Raw genomic sequence first — 20,250 nt, 5'->3', positions numbered from 1 at the left:
AATGTATCTATTTTTTAATTACATTATATAGTACATATATTATAATTACAAGTCCTTTATGCAGCTTCCACAATCAGCCAAGCAGTTTGGTCACGATATGACATAAGAAACAAAGTTTGCTACCTCAGTTAATTATTTGTCAAGAAAAAAAGAAAAATAATTTCCATGCAGCTACTTCCCTTAATGAATCCATTAAGGTCTACTGCAACCGCAATACAAAACGTGGCTTTACCATTGAATTCCAGTAGCATGCATGCATGGTTGGATGGGCCTGCCTGTCCTCTCACGTCAGGTGTGCTCTAAATTATTGCACCACTGCAATATTGTCATAGTTTATTATGGCGCGCATGCTCAATGGGAAGCAGATTATGTTATAACCAATGAGGCACCCCCACAAACGGCTCGTCTATGAGGTAATCCCAAACTAAGATAACAAAATAATCAAATTACACACAGTACATGCATGGTAAGAATGTTATATAATATTACACACGATATAATTAGTACACTTGATGCATGCTGAAATTATGGGAAAGTCTTTTATTATGGGAAAAGGAATTAAAATATTAAGGGGAAAAATGGACAGGAAATCAATTAACTGAATAGAGTCAAAATGTCATTGAATCTACATATTGATATCACTATATTAAGTTCCACCTTTGGTTTTTTGAGTTCTGAAAAACGTCACATTTTAACTTTCATTCTCAGAGGGAACATAATAATTTTAAAAAATCTTGAGTCGTCTGGCACCAGTTTCTTTCCCTCGTCACTCCTAAAAAACTACTTTTTTTCTCACAAGATTTCTTTACCCTGCAAGCACGAGCAAGCGTGGCCTCGTGAACGCGCACAGCCAACAAGGCTATAAAATGTGGAGAGACGAGGAGATTAATTTAAACAGTTAGTCCGTCACTCGTCAAGGGTTCAAAAAAGGTCGCCGTAAATCTCGCGCGGTGAACACAACATGTGTGCACGTGCACGCGCGTGAGCGTTCATGAGGAAGCAAATGTTGAGTACGTACTATGCTTAAGTCTGCGTACGCGCGTGCGTGTAAGTGTGTGTGCGTGTGTGTGCATGGCTCATGTCCTCTGTTTTGTGCTCCTTTGCATTTTGGGGCTAAAAAGCTGCCAAGTCCCAACTTGTAGCATAAAAAGAACCCCGAACGATGTATGCTCACACACGCCCAAACTAATGTAGGAAAACAAGATCTCACATAATGCCCCGCCCTCAAGACTAAACAACTATACTGTACATCTATCACGCACGCTGCCTTCACTGACATGTAAAAAAGTCAGACAACTCACCTCTCCAGTATGTACTGTGTAAGAGGGGTGTAGGGAAAAGTTGTGGAGAGTGGAAGGATGGATGATGATGGGATGAGGGCACGACGAGAAATGAAGGTGCTGATTTGAAAGACTTTTTGGGGGGGAGGTTTGTAAAGAGCGAGCTCCCTTAAAAATAAAGAATGTGAGGAGTTCCTTCCTGGGACAGATTGTGGGTGTATGTGGGTTTGGGGGGTTGCGGATTGGGGGGGGGGGGGCATGTGAAAGGCTCGCCGGTTAAAAAGCGCCGCTTGAAGCACTCAGTGCGTCTCTGAACTTGATCAGATTGTATGTGTCCCGCAGAGAGTCTGCTAGTATCCCTCTGAAACACGCTCAATGCTGCACCCCCTTTCTTGCTTTTTTTTTTTTTTTTTTTTTTTTTGGGCTAAGCCCCCCTAAATAAAATCGCAGGATATTACAATTGCTGCCATCCTCTCTGTCTGTCTTTTACCCCCCCACCTACACACACACACACGCGCGCGCGCACGCCTCCCTCCCTTCAGTCCCCCCCACCCTCAGTCTTTACACCCTATATGGAGATTCTCTGAAAAAAAAACACCAACCCCCACTCCCAAAACCTCTTAAAATGCCACAATCTGGATTCGTGACAGAAACATCGAGTTTTATGATAGATAGATGACATCAAATTAGTAGATAGAAATATATATATATATATATATACACACTTTACTTTTTATTCATATCACTATCCAACAATTGTTCTTTAAATGTTTAATATGTCGCAAAAAAAATCTTGTGAAAAAAAAAAAAGAAAAAAGAAAATGAAAAAAAAAAAAGTCATTCATTAAGTCTAAGTTGGGTCCGGGCTGCGCGTTCCTCGGGCTGCGCGCTCGGAGCTGCAAAGGCTCGTATTTACCTGCAAAATAACGCCGACGAGAGCCAATCAAAATGAGGCGGCAGAGACGAGCTGCCATCTTCAATAGGCAACGCTGCCAATCACTGGAAATCCGGCCAATTAGCAGCCTGGCTGTGGGTCACGTGTGAGGCGGGGAGTCAACCCGCGATTGGCTGTCGTAGCACTGCCTCCCGAGTTCATTTATGTTCTGAGAGTGAGTGATTGACTTTATCAGTCCAAGGACATCATCCGGCTGGAAAGGGGGGGAGTGTGATCCTGGTTCTCACGGAGCGCGCTCGACGGGAGTTTTGCACGTTCCTCCAAACTCTTGAGAAGGATTCGTCCCCGTTTTCGGAGTGCTCATTTTTGGGGGGTTCGTGATATTTAATAATTATTTTCGGTGCGGCAAATCTCGGCGCGGCGCTTGCAGCTTGCGCGCTCCGCTAAACTGGATTTTATATTTCTTTCCTCCTAATTTTTTTTTTTTTTTTGCCCCAGTCATAGCTCATGACTATGCTTCTCGATAGCGGTCCGCAATTCGCGTCGCTAGGAGTGGGCGGCTTCGGGGCACCAAGGCACCACGACATCAGCAACAGGGACGCGAGCCTTGGACTCAACCCGTTCAGCGAGTCCTCCCACTCGGCAGCGTTCAAAATCAGCCCCGTGGGCCACGACATCGCCTCCGGTCAGACATCAGCTTTCACCCCGCAAGCCGGTGGCTATGCGGCGGCGCTGGGACACGCGCACGGCGGCCAGGTGGGCTCGTACGGCGGCGGGGCGTTCAACTCCACGCGGGACTTTCTCTTTCGGAACCGCAGCGTGGGAGAGTCGGCCGCGCAGAGCGCGCAACACGGGCTGTTTGCAGCCTCGACCGGGAGCCTCCATGGGCCGCCGGGCATCGCGGACAACCCAGGACATTTGCTCTTCCCCGGACTCCACGAGCAAGGGGTGAGCCACTCGTCACCGAGTGGACACGTTGTCAACAGCCAGATGCATCTGGGCTTGCGCGGGGACATCTTCGGACGAGCCGACCCTTACCGACCGGTGGCCAGTCCGCGCGCGGACCCGTACGGCGCGGCGGCGCAGCTGCACAACTACAACCACCCCATCAACATGAACATGGGCATGAACGTGCCCAGCCACCACGGTCCGGGGGCATTCTTCCGCTACATGCGGCAGCCCATCAAGCAAGAACTGTCGTGCAAGTGGATAGACGAGCACCAGATGAACAGACCCAAAAAGACGTGCGACAGGACGTTCAGCACCATGCACGAAATGGTCACGCACGTTTCCATGGAGCACGTCGGCGGGCCCGAGCAGAGCAACCACATCTGCTTCTGGGAGGACTGCCCTCGGGAGGGAAAGTCTTTTAAGGCCAAGTACAAACTCGTCAACCACATCCGAGTGCACACGGGCGAGAAACCTTTCCCGTGCCCCTTCCCGGGCTGTGGGAAAATCTTCGCTCGCTCGGAGAACTTAAAAATCCACAAAAGAACGCACACGGGTAAGGCCTAATAAAGCACGCAAGATGTGTGTTTGTGCTCAGTTGTGCTCATTGAGAGCGTGTGTTAAATCAAGTGTTAAGGTCCACTCGTCTGAGCGCACAGTTGGAGTGGAGTTGCAAACTGTTGCTCCAGTGTTTACTAAAGTGAGAGTAGACGCAATGAATAAATAAAAGCATGACAGAAGCAGCGCTTAGCCCAGTTGTGAAGCCAAAAATGTAGGGTACGCTGTTATATAATAATACTGCTCACACATTCTCCGTGGGCGCGCGTGACCGTGCTCGCGTGCGTGCGCATGTGTGTGCGTGTGCGCTCGGGCATGTGTGTGTGTGTGTGTATGTGTGTGTGTGTGTGTGTCCGCGCGCGCGCGGCCGTCTACTGTGTGTATATGACATGCGTGCGCCTTCCCCCGCCAGGTGAGAAGCCGTTCAAGTGCGAATTCGACGGCTGTGACCGACGCTTCGCCAACAGCAGCGACCGGAAGAAGCACATGCACGTGCATACGTCAGACAAGCCGTACATCTGCAAAGTGTGTGACAAGTCCTATACGCATCCCAGCTCTCTCAGGAAACACATGAAGGTAATTAACGTCTTCATTAGACACATCAGCGGGGGCAGACGCAGCACGCACGCACGCAAAAAAACGCTTCTTAAATAGCCCACTCCCTTTTTTTATGTTTGGTTCAGTCTTTTGAATTTTTGGTTTCTCCCCTCTCCACGAAAGGTCCACGAGTCCCAAGGGTCCGAGTCGTCCCCGGCAGCAAGCTCCGGATACGAGTCATCCACACCCCCGGTTCTGGGCTCAGCCTCCAGCGAAGACCCGACAAAAACGCCCCCGTCAGCCGTGCAAAACACATCCGGACACAGCGAGGGGCTGGCGCCGAATTTTAACGAATGGTACGTTTGAGGGCGAGAAGAAGCAAGAGGCCGAACTTCGACAATGTGGATTTTAAAAACAACTAAGACGTTTCCTGATTGCACACACACACACACACACACACACATTCACACAGACACACGCGCAAGCACGCGCGCGCGCACGAACATAACGGGACATGCAGAAGCAAGCAAGCGGGCCACGTCCGAGCTCAGGATTACTCAAGTTGGACTTTTTATTCCGCAGTTTGGAGGGATTCAAATGAAAATGAATGGAAAAGAGAATCCGCAGATTACATCATTGTGTTGTTTTTGTTTCTCTTTTTAGTTGAAAAAAACATTTCAGGATTTAAAAATGATTTATTTTTCATTTTATGTATTTTCTGAAAATTTTATTTAAAAATAAAAAGAATAAAAAAAGGGAGGATTACTTCACTCTGTTTTATATTATAAAAAGGGTGGCAGACAGCAACTGTTATGTCGCCCCTTCAATTGATTGTTGGAACTTCAGTCTTAAGAAAACGTGCCAAAGTCTTTTTTGTCATGAACTTGAACACAGTTTAAAAGATTACAAAACGAAAAAAAAAATCCTAAATAAATATTATACTCGTGAATGTATTTCCTTGTTTGATGGGGTCAAATCTGTTGTCATCGTCCGTTTTTTCGGGTGGAGAAAAAAAATGTGGTATTAGGTTACGATTGTTGCCGTTAAATATAATAACGTTGCCTTTTGTTAATATGCCGTTGTAAATACATATCCATGATGCCATATTTATCGATTTGTAATTTAATTATGGGTATAAGTTCTGGGGGGGAAAATGATATTTATGGAAATGTTTTTTTTTTCTAACAACTGTACAGTTTGGGCTCAGCTTCACAATTACAACAAAAAAGCTCCAACATGGCGATTGTATCCTTTTGTCTTTTCCTTTCTGATATTTTGATTTTTTTTTAACCAGTAGGCCTACACGTGTCTTATTTGCATCGAATAATAAATAGTCTATATGGATGGATAATATGGATTTGTCTATATATGATGCAAAATATTTCCCATATTTTCTTTATGAGACCATTGACATGTACATGTGTGACCTTGGAGGAGGGAGTTAAGCTGAGAAGCTATAAAACGCTTGTGTGGTAATCTTTATTTGGGGGTGGGCTTGGAATTCAAACTTTGCTTTTGTATATTTTACTTTTATAGAATCCGACATAGATGTCAAATCTGTAGCATTCAAACAAACAAAAAAAACAGCCTATTGCACACTTTGTATTATAGACAAGTGTGTGCGGATTTCCAAATCAAGGTGACAGAATTTTAAAATTGGGTGTTGAGACACGCCAATAATGGCTTTTTTTTATTTTTATTTTTTAAAGAATAGTTCCAGCAGTGTCTTTGTGCAAGTATGTTTTTAAATGTGTGCATCGGCAACAATGGAACTGTCACAAGAAAGAAAAGAATAATAATATTAATAATAATAATAAAACGTTTTTGTCTGTCAGCCTGCATTGTTTTAAACGTAATTCTTCTGTGGAAACTAAAGCGTGTTCTCTGTTGTGGTGTTTGCATATAGAGCAGTTTGATGATGCCTGTTTTCTTTTTTTTTTATGTGTGAGTAACTTGTCAAGATGGCATTTTTTGTGTTGGAAAAACAAATCTAGTGGAAGGAATTGTAGATCTATGAGGGACTTTTATTTTTTTGTTTGGGGGTTTCAAAAAGCGTTACAGCATTGCATTGTAACCTATTCTCAAGAATTAAATATTATGCAGACACAAAGTATATTGTGAGAACAATTTCAGACCACCAGCACTAACTTTGAAAATAAAATGTACAAAAAAAAAAAATCGGTACCTCGTGACAGTGATATATGAAATACGTTTATTTAATTAAATAATTTAAGGAGTATATGTTTTATATGCTATTTTCTATACCTTAATTTAAAATAGAACTACTTTTTCTTATGCTTGCCCCTCATTCACATAGCAAATATTGTCTTTATAAACAAACAAAAACACACGTACACACAAAAGCGAGAATGTGATGTAACACCTTCTGGGAGATAGGGGTCAAATTCTGAAGATGAGGAGGAGGAAAAAAATGTTTTTAGTCATGAAATGTGTCACTGTGCCACACTGAGGCAAATGTTACAAGAGCAGGCCTACGTTAATGCCTTAGCCTGAATCAGCTACAGACCATCAGGCAAAACGCGCTCCCTTGTTTCTAAAGGCTACTGTGTATTGCTTTCTTTTAAGAAAACAAATGTGATTTTTTTCTTCTTTTTTTGGACTGGAATAAAAGCAAAGCATTCTGCAAACGAGCCTTCCAAATGATTTTTTTTTTCCCGTTCATATATTATTAGCAGCATGTTTGTGTGCTTGCTGGGAGTCAGACTGCAAGGAGTCACTTGAACTTGACACCAAGGGAGGCGCCATCTTAGTGTCTTGGCTTGTGTGCGTGCAGTCATCCTGACGTGACTTGACAGACGGTTCATTTCACGTCAAAGTTGCGCACGCGTGAAAACTTTTTTTTTTTTTTTTACGAGAATTTGTTTTGACTTAGAAAATGAGACGTCAGGTTAGCAACTGCACGGAAAGGCGGGCAAGTGAGGACACCGTGTGACAGTCAAATGAAGTGTGTGTTGCCAAAAGTCTCCCACCACACGCACCCAAACGGGTTTCCTCATTTACTCGCTGCGAAATAAGAAATAAATGAACACGTGGTGATGGGTTTGAAATCAGCGGTTTGTTTTTTGTTTTTTTACTTACAAAATGAGATGCATCAACACCAGTATTTGGAGACTGATTCACATTTTTCTCCCCACTTTTGCGCAAGCGCGATTATTCCTTTGATTTCTTTCCTCTCAGCCCCCTTTCTCCTCTCTTCTCCCCCTCCTCCCTCCCTACCTCCCCCCTCCTTCCATCCCTCCACGCTCGGCTCGTCTCGTCGCACATTTTAAGTTCCTCCTCTCAGACACAGTGACGTCAAATAAGACAGACCCGACTTGCCGAGCGAGAAAGGGGGAGGAAAAAAAAGCCGCGAGAATGGATGGATGCGTTTACGCACGCGTCAATGTTGCGTTTGTTTACGCTTTTTACACGCTGCTTGTCATTCCGCGGGATTGGTGACTGCACTCTGACCTGCATTATCATCGCAGACAAATCCGAGCGTAAAGATGCCATTAATGCGTGTTAATTTGAGAGTAATTCCGCTAAGGAAAACAAACACTTGAGCGTTCATCCGTCAACACGCGTATAGTAAATGATGATATAAATAAACGAGAAAGTGGAGCAGCACACTCAGTGTCCAAGAAAGCCATGAGAGAGAGTGGGAGGGACAGGAAAAATAGAGACGCGCGCGCACACAGATAAAATGCTTGAACTTTTGGTTGATTCTCAATAATGGATTAGCAAGCAGTGCGTAGAGACTAAACCAACAATGCTGCCGCATGCATGTGCTGTCTGTCTGTCCTTTCTTACAAGGTTTTTGTGTGTGCGTGTGAGCGTGGGGAGGGGGGGGGGCAACCGTGGGATGATGGCAGCTGGCTCTTGGCACCTCCATCCGGGGGAGAAAGGCAGTGAGTGGCGGTCTGCGACTGACTTATTCCGGCTGAAGTTTGATATCGGATTGATTGGACAAAATCAAATACATTAAAAAAAAAAAAAAAATAGCACCACCCCCAAAACATACTACTACGCCTTTGCCCGCTCCCCCACCCTCCCACCTTCCTCCCAGTGAAGAGTATTTGCTGGCTAAGCAGAAGAAGAGCGCGCTCTATAAGAGGATCACCCAACACAAGCAGGTCCCCAACGTCCTTTGTCACGCAAGCGAAGCTTGCACACGCGCCCCTATATTGAGCTGGGTTATCAATTAATGCTATCACAACATGCATTTAATACGCACTATGCACACTTGTGTCTTTTTTCAAGTGAATGCAAGGGAAGGTTTGTTGTGATTCTTCTGCGAAGCTTATAAAGCTGGCAAGATGCATTTTAACGCTCAAGGGCACTTAAGCAGTTGATCCCTGAGCGCGTGACATGTGGCCAAACATTCCCGAAAGAGTCGATTTATGATCACGAGGAAAGAGGACCTGCTGCATATTGATTGCTACGAGAAACTAATCATTATCACAAGTAATTAATTAAGACGTTTGTTTTTATCATCAATATTTTCATATAATTACTGTTTTAAATAATAATAATTTTAATGGCATGGAAATTTGCATACTGTGAAATCTGAACTTGTGAGTGGACAAGTATTTCCTTTTATTACAAAACTTTTTCGGATTTCACGAATTGTTAAACAATTAAGTATTCAGACCTACTATTTTTTCATAAATTACGTTTTTTTAAATTATCACATATTTCATTGGCTGCAGATATACTTAAAGCTAAAAAAAACAAAAAGTGTCAAGTTCCCTGATGTTTTTAAAATTCAGTTCAATCTGCAATTTTGGATCGTCTGAGACGGACAATTAGCAATGATTGACATTTACCGGATGGCATTAAACGCACCACGACATTCTAGTGAGCAAAATTATCACAAGAGTTGAAAACATGACTTCATAAAACAACAGCGGAAATTGCTTGTCAGCTCGGGAGTTTTTGATGCGCTCTGCCAATTCTCGACGCTCTAGCGAGCTGCTTGCACCGCGCGAAACACCTTCAATCCACATGATGCGTCTTCCTGTGTCGAGCGTGGCGTTCTTTTTGTGCGTCCTTTTTGTCATGCAAAACCATTAGCACATCAGCACAATGGCTTTGTCTTACACACTCAATTATTGCCCCCCTTTAATTAAGATGCATTTCCATTGAGGCCGTCACCTAAGCGCATAGCCTGCAGCTATGACGAGTGAAAGTTGACAATTTTTCATACATGGCATTATTTAATTTGAAGCCATTTGAGATCACGATTGAATGAAATCTTGGCACTTCTTTCTGCAAGAATTTCTACTTATAGTAAATACAAAGTGTGGGTGTATCTTTACCACCTCTGGCTGTCACAATATAAACAAAGATAGTCAAACTCAAAGCACATCCGTAGCAATGACATCATCAGTTTGTTGACTGATGAACATATATACAGTGGCATAGCGTTAATTCTGGGAGGGTTGGAAGTGCTTGAACAGACTTGATGAATCTCTAAACCCACACACCCACGCTAATGAGCCCCCAGAGTAAGTACGTGTGTGTGTCTGCATGCACACTCAGCTATGAAGATGTTCTCCAATCGTAGTTCTTCTTGTGCATATATAGGGGAGCGAGAGTGAGATGCTAAATCACCAATTGACTTTGGGTGCTTTTAATTCCCTCCAGGAAAAGTAAAAAAGAAAAAAAAAAGTAAAAGTAGTCTGGAGGCGGGGCAGAGAGACAGATAGCATTTCTATTCATTCCATTGCAAAGTTTTAAGTTAAACGTTTTGAGTTACAAGCGTGATCACAGATTCCTACAAATCGTTTGCTTGCCAGATGATTTGCTTATTGATTCCTCTTACGTCACAATTGACGACACACACAAGAAGCATTTTGGCGTGTTTTGGGCCCGAAATAAAAACATCTACCACAGTCTGTGGCGTGAGGGGCTAGTCCGACCAAGTTCTTAAAAGATGTTCTTAAGTTCTTAAAAGATGCTTAAAAGAAATGCTGGTCTTGGTGGTTGGAATGGATTAATGGAAATTCAATTAATTTCATCAGAGAAGAAATTGGCTTACAAGCTTGGCCATGGAAGAATTTAATCTATTTAATTTTAATTGTCATAATTAAATTACATTTACGTCAAGATCCAACTTTATAAGTAGACCTTCACATGCTTGTGTTCTAATTAAAAAAAAAAAGAAAAGAAAAAAATTCCATGTGGACTACATAATGATGAATTGCAATTGCAATAGCATAAATATGATTGTGTGAGAGTGACAACAGTCACTTGGGGGCAAGAGGATAAAAGATTGGAGCATGAGGTCTAATCAAAAGCCAGGCATCAATAGCCGAATGTTTTTTTCCTCTCCATAGGTTGTGTTTCGAAAGCTATATGATCAGAGAGGATTTTTTTTATTTATTTTTTTTTTTTTACTGTAATGACTTACTGGAAAAGAAACAACGGCAGCAGCGTGGTTGGTTGCCGGGTGACAGGGCTTCAAATAAAAAAAGCGGCTTCAATACACATTTATGTTGTTGGATTCTTTGCCTCTCAAAAGCCAGACGGGAACATGCTTCAACAAGAATATATATCACAAATTGTGTAAGGGTCCGCAACCCACGGCTCCAGAGCCGCATGTGGCCCTTCCGCCCTTCTCCTGTGGCGAGCTATTCGACCCCCATATATATATATAATGAGGAAGAGGTGTTGTTGTTGTTGGAGGAAAGAAGACAGGTAGGAGGGCCAGTTGAGAAGGAGGGGCGGATGGAAAAGCCAGGTGCAGAGCGACCTCATGCCAGGATAATGTATGGGGGCCATGGGTGTCCGTCCACCAAACCAATCCTGGTCCTTTCACACTGACAGCTTTTCAATGCCACTATGGGACAATCGCCCCGCACAATAATTGCCTTTTACACTTTGGCTTCTATCTCGGGGCCGAGAACAACACAACGGACATTGTCGCTCACGATTGCTATTCAGTGGACCCAGATAGGCTTGGTTGTTGTTTTGGAATAAAAAAAAAAAAAGAAAAAGGGACAGAGGCTGGTGTTAAAGTGTGCACTGGTGTGATTGGCGGGGCCCTCGCTAATAAATCGCACATTTTTTAGCAGGCAGAGAAACAGTGGAGGTCGTAACTAAGGTGCTTTGCTCCAACCTATCATCGTCAAATATTTTCATCTACACAGACACTCGATCCGTCCCCTGCTATGATGACCCGTGACACCTTTTTCCTCTTGATGCGAACCTCACTGGGGAAGTGGGGGGTGGTGGGGGGGGGGGGGGGGGGGCAGAGTAACCCAAAACCTCTCTTTGATGGAAAGCATCACTTGTTACTCCAATATTCAATAATAGACACTTCTTTAACATGGTCAAAATATTATTTTTGAACATTTTTGTGGATATTGTAGTATTATTGTTTTATAATTGCCACACATGTACTGGGGGGGGGGGGTCACTGACAGGTAAATACATATTTCTTACTGAAATATCTTGTGCAAATTAAGATGTAGTATTCAGGCGCGATACAGTAAAAGGGGTGGACGGAAAATTACAAGCAAAATTTCTGAAGATATAAGAAAAGTCGTAAAACCGAGACAGGAGGATTAACAAGGAGGAGTGAGAGGGTCACAAGAAAAAGAATTGTTTCCCAGGGGAAAAACATCGGTACAAAACTATGTCAATTTTGACAAGGGTCAAACTTTCCACAAAAACAAAGAAGAAACAGGAGAAAGTCTGATTCTTAGATTTGAGAGTGACTTTATAAGAAGTGTCGCTAACTCTTTACATGTGCTTGCATATATATAATAAATGGAAAAAAATAATAAAGACACCAACGTTATAGATAGATCTGAAAGTCATGATTATTTTGTTATTCTTATAACCTGCCAATTTTGTTTGATTAATCAGTGAATCTGACATACATATACAGTATATATTTTAATTTATATCCTTCGACTCACAAACTGGATGTTCATTTGATAATCATTCAGTTGTTGATTAATCAATTACTTCTTGCACCTCAACTCAGGATTTTTAGTCCATTGTCACAAAAATATAAACAGTCAGATTTCCAACTGCCAACCTGAAAATCCTCATCTTGATGCAAGTATACACAAAAGTTCACAATAAAAAAGAAAAATGCACTCATCTTTCCTTTCATCAAAATTAACACACTTCAAAATACTTTTTACTATTTTTAATTTCTATTTTGTGCTATTCCATGCCGTAATATAATTCCGAAATCTAGTATTGAATACAAAAGCGGCAGCTCATCTTGAGACATTACATAATAGCCGTGAGTAGGGACTCTAATATACGAGTTTAACAGAGTGAAATGCTACTACGCAGCCACTTTGTTTTCATTCTTGCGATGCTTCAATTATGCATGAAAGCTGCCTTGTCTGTTAGCTACATTAAACATGGCGTGCTTCATGCATTAGCCATGAAGGAAGCTGATGTAAAATGTGATAGAAGACGCGACACCGCCAATTGGCGCAAACGTGACGCGGAACGTAATGGAAGGAAAGTCGACCTTTTCGGTGTGTTAAAGGAGGCCGTTTTACAATATGTCAAGCGATATTTCCAGCGGTAAAATAACACAGGATAAAGTTTATGAGGTCTACGAGGAGCCGTGTTTCATTTCCACAGTTATGAAGTGGGCAACTTTTACCCAGTTGACCGTTTGCTTTTGAAATAGGGGAAGGGGCGCTGGGGCAATTGCGGCCTCCGAATTAGCTTGTCTTGGGGGTGATTTCTCTGTTTTACCTCAATAAGGTGAAATCTGGGGCACGCACACACTCTTGCGCTTGTCGGAATCAGTGGAGTGTAAAATTGCAACACCAGACAGCCGGGATAATAGCTCAGAAGGGGGCTGATGTCCCCGCTACATTCAGAAGACATTTTTATAATGACTGTATTAAAAAGAAGAAAATTATAAATTTCTCTTATTGTCTGTTTTGTCAATGCGACGCTTTCTATTCTGCAGTACAGGTGTATTTTCGAGGGAGAATTTTAAGACAGAAAACAAGGGGGCTCTTGGTTTTGGTGTGCGTGTGTGTGCCGGGGGGGTGTGGGGTGTGTGTGTGTGTGTGTGTGTGTGTGTGTGTGTGTGTGTGTGTGTGTGTGTGGGTGGGGGGGGGGGGGGTCCTCACAGCTTGAACAAAACTCACCGCAAAGCTGATAACTGAAGCACACACGAACACAAACACACACTTATACACTTAAATTACATGGAGATTACCAAGGTCTGGTTCTGGACCCAAATTCAAGTGATAATACATCTGCTTTTAGATCAAAGCCCCTCCCTCAAATCTCAGAAACTCACCATTTAACACACCCATACTGGCACGAAAATCTAATCTTTACTCTGGCTGGGTCAAACTTCTCCAGACGTTCAAGTCGAACATTCTGCACCTCAAATGATGTTTTTTTTTTTTTTCTCCAATCGTCAGCACGGATAGAACGAGCTGTCAAGAAAACAAGGCAGAACTTCACATTGTAATTTTTGGGAGAGAACAAAAGCATGCCAACTATGGAGTTAATCGACTGCTCGATGTAAAGTCGGTATTTTTTTTTTTAAAACCCGTGTTATCGCAGAGCTGTAAAAACATGTCAGCAATAATCTGGGCTTGTTCTCAGTCATAGGACCTCATAAAATCTGTCTAAATAAGTATGTTTTCATGCCCCTGGCAAGCCTATAAACTAAAGCCCAACCTCTTTATTAGGAACATTTTGTGTATTTGGATTGTTTTGATGTGTTCTCACAGCAGACGGACTATTGGCTAAGCATTGGAAAGAGCAGACAGACAGACAGTCCAAGCCGGTTTAGCCTTGTTTAAAATTATTAATCCGCTTCTAATTCCAGCTGGCCCCCTGACGGCATAGGCCCCTATCAAAAAAATCAGCGCCTCCATTGTGAAGCCTGGCAGAAGGGGGACTGGGTGTATTTTTTTCTGCTCCAATCAGTTTCTAGAGGTTGGGCGATTACAAAAAAAAAAAAGACGCCCCCCCCCCCCTTTTACTCGCACAGCAGGGGGATAACGGAATCATTAATTCCCCATTAATTTTGAAAAAAAAAAAACTAAATGTTGACCCGATGTAGTGCTTTAGACTTAAGAGAAGGAGAGGAGCGACAAGTGCTTTGGATTGCTAGAAGTATGTCAAAGTGCAACAGTGACTGACCAAAACAAGACTAAAATGTGAAATAATGGTTCAGACTTGACATTGGACCCAATAAATTAAAGATGGGGGGGGGGTCCAATCCTGAAGATACGTGCATATGGTGACAGCATCTGTAGTATACTGTGTGTCCACACTTTGTTATTTGGCATTAAATAAATATAATCCAAGCCATTCCCATGCAGTTCTGCTATATAAATAACACCATTTCAAAACAAAGTTATATCTCAATCCAGACCAAAATTTGGCAAAATCCTGGATTCTAAAATGTCTCCTGGTCTGCATAAAAATGAAACGCCACACCCCTCAATCACTGCCTTGATGGTACCTTTTGCATAGGAGTGAAACTCTGTTGAAGATGAAAAAAATTAAGAATAAGACATGACGTCATGGCAACAAGTGTAAAGTGTTCAGGTTGTCGCGGTAATGTTTGATTGACAGTTAGCAGGTGAGTGGGGCCTGGTTTCAATAAATTTTAGATTTTGAAGCATACTTGCTCATTTATTAAATAATTTATACTTGGCTGATTTCTTCTTCTGTCCAATTAACAAGCTATTAATTTTCACTCAACATAGACATTAAGCAACAAAACTAATCTTGGCGGAGATTGCTGATGAAACAATCTGAATTCAAAGCTAACTTGACTTTTGAAACCAATCATAATTAGACCATAATTATTATTATTTTTTTAATTAACCAGCTTTGAGCCCACTTTCTGCTTTTGTTCTATGAGGGCTTCAAAGTACACAAGATGATGAACACAAGGATCTTCTAGGCTGCTAACTTCACAGGTAGCCGGGCGGAACCACTGAGGGAAGGGTTGGGAAGGGGAGGGGGGGCTGGGGGGGGTGATGTCAACCCTCCAAACGGGACAAAGAGGTGGTTCTGCTCCACCTCTCCCAATGTAAACATCATACCAGCAGCAGTAACATGAGCACCTCGTGAGGACATGGTGGACAGTGCAAACCCCTATTATCATCTCTTTCATGGATATGCATATGTAGCACACACACACGACCACACACACACACACACACACACACACACACACACATAATCAGGAGGCCATTATAGCTGTCGGCGCTCCGAGTGACGGCCTTTCACGGCCAAGTGTGGTTATCATGTATGCACCCGACCATTAGGAAATGTCGCAATAACGCACGCAGGCTTGATATTCAGGAAAGGATGTCCAATTAGAAATGATCAATGGCTTTGAAGTTAAAAAGCATTTCAGGGAGAGAAAAAAAATATTCAATGCTTTTTAATTTTTTCACCATTGATTTTCTCTCTACTATTTCCGCTCTCTCGCTGTCTCTGAGCGCTCAGAGATTGATGGTACCACAAGATTGTTGTGGGGGACAGGGGGGGGGGGTGTTGCTAATTAATTAATTCTTTATTTATTTTAAAAGTTTCCCCCCCGGGTGGCGACGTGCCCCGTGAATATTGCAGCAGACGGAAAATTACAGAGCGGTAGACAGTGAGTGACACGTGAACGGAGGCAGAGTGGGAAGGACCGTGGCGGAGGGTGGGGGGCAAAGTCAGCGGGCACGGGGGTGTTGGGCGTGCCAGCTAAACATGCCCATGCCCCCTTTTAAAGCCATGGCAACATCGCCCACCCCCGCCACATTCCATTTGAACAAAACCGGCATATTAATAATGCACTCATATGTGTGTGTGATGGGGGATGTGTGTGACTAGTGGTTGGGGGGGGGGGGGGGGCGATATTGCTCCATTCAAAGTTCCAATTTTCCCAGAAACAATCCTTAAAATGGCAACAAATGACAGCCAATTTATCCCAGCGAGGGGGCCGAGTGTCCACCTCAATGGATGTAAACTGCAAAAATATCTTTCCTACACATAACAAGCTTTTGTCAAAAATGATGCATGCCCCCCCTACTACATCCCCCCCCCCCCCGCCCACTGCCTCCCGTCTCCCAAAACCAATAAGTAGGGCATGCAGAGAGTAGGCCACTAAAGACCGGGTCATTATTGATTTGACAAGTGAGTGAATAATTCATCTCTGGCGGAAGGCATCAGCTGGGGCCGAGCTTGACCGCCCAACTACAGGAGCCCAAATTTGACATTCGCTTATCATCTGTTATGTCGTCCAAGGTCCCAAAGCTCCACCTCAGTGAGCCCGGCGTCGTTTTATGGGAACCCTTCTCACCGCTCCCAAATGGTTTGCTTTTTTTTTAGCCCCAACCACAACACCCCCCTCCCACCCTTCCAGATTTTGTATGATTTGCTCAGCCAAGTGCTGCTTAATTTACGATCATTTCCAGCTTCCCTGAAGCACTTGGCCAGCAGGACACAAGGACAGCTTTATGCACGGGTGTAATTCACACACTCATTGGCGCTGGCCCCAGCAACTGCCTCCCTGCACGGGAATACTGATTTACACGCTGCCACCGTGGCCGCCAGAAGAAGGAAGATGTCAGAAAACAGACACTTTTCACAAGACGAGTCGTAATATGCAATTACCGAGTCTGTTTACTCAGTCGCGTTCAGGGTATCTGACAAGGGAGCGACCGAAAAGTTTGAGAGTTTCGGAGGGCTCAAATGAAAATGCTGTCGTGAGCATGCCAGGCCAGTAGTTGGCGGTAAAATTAATGAGATGCTCGTATGGAAAACGGCCCTCTTCAAATCAGACTACGTGCTACGGGTTACTTATAATATAAACAAAAGAGGGGATACATTTGATTGATTTGATTAGAAGGTAACATTTTATAGAATTGTGTCATATTGTAAAAAGTCCTGATTAATCGGCCAGTCGATTATCGATTAATGATAATCGATAATCGTAAGGACAAATGGTTGTCGTTTGAAGTGATTTCAATTTATTTCATCGATAGATTTGTCTCAGTAAATGTGAAGCACTGACATAGACAAAAGTGAAGCATTCCACATCCCGCTATATCTTTCTTTTTCCGAACCAAAGCTGCACTTGGAGATGATTTGAAAACGAAAACCACAATATAGTTTGTGCAATAACAACTGGGCAGCCTCAAACCTCCTTCCAGCTGCACACAATAAAAGAGAACTCCTGCAATTTATTTTACAATAAGGGGAAGCGAGCTCCTCTCTCGAATGAATCCCTCACCGCGGCGTCGTGTTTCGCAAGGCCGAGTTACTTTCAATCTGCCCTCGGACTACCTGCTGTGTTGCAAGCAGACGGCTTCTAACTCAGTGTTGTGCGCCCGCCCGCCCGCCTGCCTGCCTGCCCTCATCGCCGTTTATATTCCACCATGGCGAGAACGGCAGGACGAAGATACGCCGTGAGATTTTCTGACTGTGCTCACCATGACACACTAAATCACTCAATGGATTGCAGTTGGCCATGATTGATCACAAAGTAAATTTTTGCCTCAATAAAGGTTATGTTGAGATTTGATTGACAGTGTCGGATTTTTATTTGAAGTCGTGTAGTGAAAATAGTATTGGAGTGATACAGTGGAATAGCAACAGGGCTGAAAATTCATGAATATTTATTTATATTGCACATTTCATTCACAAGGTAACTCGATGTGCAGTGACAAAATACTTATTAACAACATTTAAAGGCAAAAATATTTAATACATTTTGAGAAACCAAAGAAATTAAGACATTCAAAAGCAAAGTTAATAAATAAAGGTAGTTTACTAAACAAATGTCGGTCGCAAGAATGTGGATTTTTAAAATAAGCATTTAGATTGGTAGCTAACTTCACTTCTGTTGGCAACTTATTCCATTCGCTAAATGCTGCTTTGAAATCTGGACTCCGCTAAATGACCCGAGTCTGATGACCTCAAAACCCTACTGGGTTTATATTCCATGGACCATTATGTACCACGCTTGGGCAAACTTTCTAACTTTCATATTTATTTCGAGACATGATGTTAGCACGGGTTTTGTTAGCATGTAGCAATGATTGAATCAACGTTTTTAGCCTTTGAATAGCTTTGCTGCTTGATATCTGCAAACTCGTGGTGCCAATGTAACTTTTTATCTAGTTGTTTAGTAGCAAATGAAATAAAAAAATGCTTTCCTTATAGTTTTAATATACACAACGGGCTCTAAACACATTTTCTATTAAAGCAGATTTATCTCATTTTATGTTTTCTTCATTGTAGGGTTAACTCGGAAGCAGCTGTGTGGACGTTTCTTTCGAGCTCGCTTGCTTTCTTCCCACTCTCTACAAGTACATGCTCACACATTTATACACACGCATGCATGCACGCGCTCACACACTACACACACACACTACACACACACACAGACTGAGCCAGAGGCAACTGCAAGTTTCCATTCATGCTTCTCATTATCGGGCCATGTCGGCGCTTTACGAGGCCGTGTAAAGCGCTGAATAACTGCACTTTAAAATGCTTCCTGACACTATTGCGTGGTCGCGCTGCTGGCGAGGCCTTTCAGCTCCTCGTCCGGAATCTCAAAACGGTCGACGCCGACATCCCGCCGCTCGTTAATTTCGCTTAACTGCCAGATTAGAAAAATATATTTATTATTACGTAGGGTGGAAGGGTCATAAATGGTCAGAGCAAAGGTTGTAAACGATCCAGAGTAGAAGTCGATTAACTACCATCGCTTTACTTTTAAGTGACCTCAACAACACACACTTGCACTCCCCTTACAGTCCAATTGAACTAGGTTATGTGGCCACGATATGTTTAAGTACAAACATAAAGGTGTTATGCCTAGAAAATTTTGGGTTATCAACAGATCGTAAAATATAACAAAATAAAACTACATCACACTTTAGTCACATGCAGGTAAAAATGGCATCACAGTGATTAATTTTTTATTTTCTTCCCCTTGACAGAATTTATTAATTACAACAGCATGTGGAGTCGCTATTTCATGTGTTGATTTCAATTCAATTAGTCGTGTTTCATAAGTGACTGCAAAAGTGTGTGTTTGTGCTTGTGTGTGTCACCACGAAACCAATAAAATTGAGAAAAATAAATGTACTATTTCTCCTAGCCACAATTAATTTCTAATGTTAAAGAGAATACAAATTTAAATACTACCAAGGCAAACAACTAGCTCACTGGCATGGGTGATATTTCCACTCTGGCATTTGAAAGATATTGAAAAGCAAAGAAAAAGCTACAAATTTTCTGAGAAATATGTACTACATTTTTAAATCATCTCGAAAAAGGCCATTTTGTGTTTTGTTTTGACGTCAACTACTGTGCCTCTGGAACAATGGAGAAAACTTTATCTATGGTTATCATACCATTAACACTTGCGCCCATGCCTACCTCAAACTTTGGCTCAGTACTGGTGTCTCAGTTCTTGTACCATCTGCAAGGATTAGTACCTGACCGGTAAGTACATGTGCTGGTCGTGACAGTGAGCCGTGCTCCGACAATGGTGGCAAAACAGTCAAAACAAGGCTCGTTGTGACAGACTGGGCCAAAGTGGCGCTTCAAGAGGTTCTTTTGAGACGCTCCCTAATGTGGTTAAGTGATCTCCTCCACAATTGGGACACTCTAAGAGGCCATCCCCGACAAGCGGACCAAAGCAAATTCCCTCCTCTCTCTCTGTCTCTCTCTCTCTCGCTTTCTCCGCCCTTGGGGCTGTCACTTTCCATCTCAGGCTCTTGGCTCAGATCCGGCTAAGCGATACCCAAAACACAAGAGACGTCACCCGAGAGGTGAATCGCCAGACATGTGTGACTTTACTGCCATAAAAAAAAAAAAAAACTTTAGGTGCATTGTGATGACACGCCCCCCCCCACCTTTAATTAATTACCCCTCCCAGCATCTAAGTGGCTCCTGGTGTTTTTTCTTATTTGCGATGGGGACGTGATCCGACACGGTGACCAAACGTCAGACGGGGGTCGACATGAAAAGCCTGTGACTTTGCGGAGGGAATCTGCGTGAATAAAGCAG

General features: G+C 42.9%; 1 protein-coding gene and 2 long non-coding RNA genes across 10 annotated transcripts in view; 1 reads left to right on the top strand and 2 right to left on the bottom strand.

Annotated features, from left to right (window-relative positions):
- Window positions 1-2,347, bottom strand: part of LOC125982782 (uncharacterized) — a 34,353-nt gene extending 32,006 nt beyond the window's left edge. Inside the window, exon 1 of the long non-coding RNA XR_007486498.2 lies at window positions 1,302-2,347. This is a non-coding gene — a long non-coding RNA (uncharacterized lncRNA). The remainder of the gene's footprint in view (window positions 1-1,301) is intronic.
- Window positions 1-20,250, bottom strand: part of LOC125982473 (uncharacterized) — a 146,296-nt gene that overhangs the window by 88,500 nt on the left and 37,546 nt on the right. The gene's annotated exons all lie outside the window — the stretch shown is intronic.
- On the top strand, window positions 2,674-6,866 carry zic3 (zic family member 3 heterotaxy 1 (odd-paired homolog, Drosophila)). Its single transcript, XM_049742969.1, has 3 exons — window positions 2,674-3,679; window positions 4,094-4,257; window positions 4,402-6,866. The coding sequence occupies exons 1-3, from the start codon at window positions 2,683-2,685 to the stop codon at window positions 4,582-4,584; spliced, it is 1,344 nt and encodes a 447-aa protein (XP_049598926.1). The 5' UTR covers window positions 2,674-2,682; the 3' UTR covers window positions 4,585-6,866.

This window comes from Syngnathus scovelli, chromosome 1 (genome assembly GCF_024217435.2).
Source record: "Syngnathus scovelli strain Florida chromosome 1, RoL_Ssco_1.2, whole genome shotgun sequence".
Taxonomy (NCBI): domain Eukaryota; kingdom Metazoa; phylum Chordata; class Actinopteri; order Syngnathiformes; family Syngnathidae; genus Syngnathus; species Syngnathus scovelli.
The sequence above is the reverse complement of the archived record's forward strand: the minus strand, read 5'-3'. Positions and strand labels throughout refer to the sequence as shown.

Excerpts from the sequence above, each read along its gene's own strand:
- zic3 (XM_049742969.1), top strand. The coding sequence starts at position 2,683 with ATGACTATGCTTCTCGATAGCGGTCCGCAATTCGCGTCGCTAGGAGTG. Across the intron at positions 3,680-4,093 it reads CCACAAAAGAACGCACACGG|GTGAGAAGCCGTTCAAGTGC; the intron begins GTAAGGCCTAAT and ends TTCCCCCGCCAG. Across the intron at positions 4,258-4,401 it reads CTCTCAGGAAACACATGAAG|GTCCACGAGTCCCAAGGGTC; the intron begins GTAATTAACGTC and ends TCTCCACGAAAG.